The sequence below is a fragment of the Rhinopithecus bieti genome, unplaced genomic scaffold (assembly GCF_001698545.2).
Source record: "Rhinopithecus bieti isolate Rb0 unplaced genomic scaffold, ASM169854v2 scaffold_27781, whole genome shotgun sequence".
Classification (NCBI taxonomy): domain Eukaryota; kingdom Metazoa; phylum Chordata; class Mammalia; order Primates; family Cercopithecidae; genus Rhinopithecus; species Rhinopithecus bieti.
This window is the reverse complement of record NW_016812388.1, coordinates 109344-113585: the sequence shown is the minus strand read 5'-3', so window position 1 is coordinate 113585 and position 4242 is coordinate 109344. Positions and strand designations below refer to the sequence as shown.

The window sequence follows — 4242 nt, the reverse complement described above, 5'->3', positions numbered from 1 at the left end:
TTTACGGCATCCACCTGGAGGCTGCCTGCAGGCTTGGGTTGCTAAGTGCATTGCTTAATTTAGAAGCGCCTTTTATCCTGGCTCTCTTGACCAGTCAAAGTTGTGGTCACTGTTTTCAACAAGGACTGGGAAAGAAAGGGTGGAATTAATTAAACCTAGAGGAAGGGACTTTGAAGGGCGGAGCTAAGGGCAAAGAAAGAACCCTTTAAATAAAGGGCCCACACTGGCTGCCAGGGAGTGCGCAGGACTGGCAAGAGGGAAGCTGGGCTGCTCCACGCCTTTCACACCTTCCACCTCCTGCGTGTCCATCTGTGAGAAGCAGCCAGAGCCCAAGGGAGAGGATGGAGCCTGAGGAGTACAGAGAGAGAGGTGAGCGACAGGCATCCCTGGCCCTCTTCCCTGCTGCTACTTCTGCAGGAACAGCTGCTGGTGGGTGGCCCTTAGATTTTGGGGTGACATTTGACCGGAGCATTAGAATTGCCTTCTGAGAGTTGGAACCAGCAACACTTTTTTTTTTCTGCAAAAGGGATGTGGGATCAGAGTGTAAAACTTTTTTCAACCACTCTTTCATTCTCTCTCTCATATACCCACTCTCACATACGTCCACACTACCGTGCCTTGCTTTTCCTCCTCACTTTCCCACAAAATAGAGGATTTGGATTCCTGAGCCACTAAATGGGAAAAGGGGATTGTTCATATTCTGAAATAGAAAAAAAATGTTCTCAGTATTCTGTGATCACTGCAAATCTTTTCTTTCTTAACATTCGTTCCTTCACGTGTGAACCTATCGGGAGCATTCTTTCATTTAGTCATTTATTTCATAAATATTTAGTAGGTGCCTACTCTGTATCAGGCAAAACCAAGTGGTTATCCAGTTTTCAGACATGGCTCTCCCTTAGCAGGAAAGTAGGTAGTTGCTTAAAAGAGAATCTTGAATGTTTTTATTTCTACAATTTTTTATATCCTCCTACTCACTAATTAGTGTGCATTGGCTTCTTCTGTTGCTTTCCTAAGGCACTGTCAGCTGAGAGCAGGTTCCTGTAGATAGTCATCCTCTGAGTAGAACACAAGTACATTTAGCACTGTTGCTGGACGTGGGGAGGGTTAGGTCTAGAGCTCTCAGATCTCTGGTGGGGCCCTGCTGGAGAAGCACCAGGATGTGAGAGGGCTGAAGGGGAGCAGAAGGAAGACAGAATGGTGTGGAAATCTACCTTTGTCTCATCAGTGTTGTCTGGGGCTGGTTCTGTTCTTAAGAACTTTGCATAAGCTGCTGCAGAGGGGAGAAATTGAGTTCCCTCTCCTAGGTAAAAGCACCTCAGGAAGTACTAAGGAATGGATATTGAGACAAAGAAATACGTACACACACACACACACACACACACACAGGGCAACAGAGGCATTGAAGACTGCAACCTGAAAGAATAAATAATTTGCAATAGTTTCAGAGTATTCGACTTGACTTTTTTTCCCTTCCTTATTCATATGTTCATTCACTTGATACATTTTTTTTTTTTTAGCATCTAAAAAATATCCTAAGCACTGAGGTGTTGATGGAGGCAGCAGGGAGGGAGAGAAAGTCATTAACATTTGGTGCCACATTTCCCAGGCCAGGGCAGGGGCTTGGTCTGGACCCATGGTTGTGCTTTAGGAATTCTGTGAGTCTCAGAAATTATACACAAAGTTCTGTGTATATGTAAGCCTACAGTTTTAATCAGATTCTTGAATTTAAGTCCTCATATGAGTCCAAAAAAGATGAATAATAATGGATTCAATGGGAATGGTGAAAAAATAGATTTTTTTGTCCTTTATTGGAACTGGGCATGGAATCTTTCCATCTGTGCTAACAGATGTAACTGGTGGGTGTGTGTGTAACACTTTTGGATACAAAGAGCTATAGAGTTTCTACTGAACCTATAAAGTAGTTAATAGATGTCCTGTTTCTGAGAAGGAAAGAAAGGTAGGAGAGACAATCAAAATTGAAGTGGAAAAGGAAGGGGAAAGAAAATGAAACGTTTCACTTTGGCGCTAGAGTTTTGTGCTTTGGAGATTTTCCCTCTTGTTCATTTGCTCACTCAGAATCTCCCTCCATCATTCATTCACTCCCTTACTCTTTTTTTAAATTCTGAAGATAAGGTTGTGCAGGGGAGCAGATCCTACCCTCGGCCCATGAATCTGTCTCTTTTTTTGTTTGTTTTGGGTCCAGGCTGGAGTGCAGTGGTGCGATCTTGGCTCACTGCAACTTCCATCTCCCAGGTTCAAGCGATTCTCCTGCCTCAGCCTCCCAAGTAGCTGGGATTATAGGCACCTGCCACCATGCTTGGCTAATTTTTTTGTATTTTAGAAGAGAGGGGTTTCACTGTGTTAGCCAGGATGGTCTCGATCTCCTGACCTAGTGATCCACCTGCCTCAGCCTCCCAAAGTGCTGGGATTACAGGCATGAGCCACCGCGCCCGGCCAAATCCATCTCCTTCTTTACCAAGTCTCTTGGCCCGGACCTGAGAGGGATGGGCACAAATCGGTCAGGCCCAGTCAGGGGACTTCAACCTGATTTCTCTGTGTCACTTCTAGGGAGAGAGATGGTGGATTACATCTGCCAGTACCTGAGCACTGTGCGGGAGAGGCGTGTGACGCCAGACGTGCAGCCTGGCTACCTGCGAGCCCAGCTGCCTGAGAGTGCTCCTGAGGACCCCGACAGCTGGGACAGCATCTTTGGGGACATTGAACAAATCATCATGCCTGGGGTGAGACACAGTGACCACAAGGGCAGATCTGGATTTCAGGGCATGGAAGGGTGGGTGGTGGCCTGAAGAAAGGCCTGCTTTGTGTCAGCTTGGGATGAGAATGAATCCTTCAGCCACTTGGCCACCAACACCCCAGCCCATCTGCGAGGCATGTGGAGGGCAGGACTTTGACTGGTATTAGGTTTCTTTTCTTTTTTTTTTCCCAGTTGTGCCGGTTTATGATGCCAGGGCAGGGCTGGCCAGAACACCTGCATTCCAGAGCACAGTCTGGCAGAAGTGTGGAAGTCTAATGGGATGGGTGGAGAAGAGAACATTTTGTCTGAGGGGACAGGACAACTGTGGGTAGTAAGACAGCGGAGAGGAAGCTGGAGGTAGTGCCTGGCCCTGACGACGGAGCCAGGGACTCTTCTATACAGTGTCTGAGACCAAACCAAAGAGAAGGAAGGAAGTGGGGAACACATCCCTGCAAGGACACTCTGGTGACCAGGTTGCATTGGTCCAGGAAACTGGGTGGGCCCCAGCAACCCCTCCTGTCACCTCTGAGGTCTGGTGATTGAGCTGCTTTCCAAGAGCAAGAGGGGCTTTCCCTGAATCATTGATACTTTCCATGACGGAGGGTGCAGCCGGGGTAGTGCTGGTGGGGCCAGGAAGCTGATGGAAGCTGGCTGATGCATGGGCTTGAGCTGGAGCCTGCCTTGATGGGTGGTGATGACACCCCTGGCCAGTGGCAGTGAGGAGCTCTGCCATGTGCTCATGCTAAAGTAGCATCGACTCCCTTCCTGTGGCGGGGCTCCCTGCCATGTGCCAGCTCTGTGCTGGCCACATTACATGCTCTCTCATTTAATCTTCCCAGTGGCCCTGTTTTACAGATGAGGAAGCTGCTGATGCTCAGAGAAGTTAACTGTCTTGCCCAAAGTCACAGAATTAGTACCTGGTAGATCCAGGATTTTAAACTAGACCAGTCTTACTTCACAGGCTCTGCCATTTCTCCTACCCTCTGTCACCTCTACTGGTGAGTGCCTGAGTGTGCCTGGCTAAGCCTGGGTCCCTAGCATTGCCTCTCTGGTTCTGCACCCCACACAGGCTGGGTCCTCCCTCTCCCTGCTTAGGGCATTTGTGTTCTGAATCACACATGTTTAGAGGCTCTTCCTGAGGCCAACTTGAGGTTTGCCTTCATCATTGCCAAAGAACTTTTGACTTAAATGTGACAAAAGGCCAGGCGCGGTGGCTCACGCCTGTAATCCCAGCACTTTGGGAGGCTGAGGCAGGAGGATCACCTGAGGTTGGGAATTCGAGACCAGCCTGACCAACATGTAGAGAAACCCCGTCTCTACTAAAATACAAAATTAGCTGGGTGTAGTGGCGCATGCCTGTAATCCCAGCTACTTGGGAGGCTGAGGTAGGAGAATCGCTTGAACCCGGGAGGAGGAGGAGGTTGTGGTGAGCTGAGATAGCACCATTGCACTCCAGCCTGGGCAACAAGAGCGAAACTCCATCTCAA

General features: G+C 48.5%; 1 protein-coding gene across 4 annotated transcripts in view; it reads left to right on the top strand.

The window, feature by feature from the left end:
* HDC (histidine decarboxylase) overlaps positions 1-4242 on the top strand; it is a 28114-nt gene continuing 23872 nt past the window's right edge. For 2 of the 4 annotated variants that reach the window (XM_017896177.1, XM_017896175.1), the window contains exons 1-2: positions 1-369; positions 2569-2741. In XM_017896177.1, coding sequence (XP_017751666.1) covers positions 342-369; positions 2569-2741 — 201 coding nt within the window. In that variant the 5' untranslated portion in view covers positions 1-341. The remainder of the gene's footprint in view (positions 370-2568; positions 2742-4242) is intronic. The other 2 variants (XM_017896176.1, XM_017896179.1) reach the window with 1 other exon arrangement.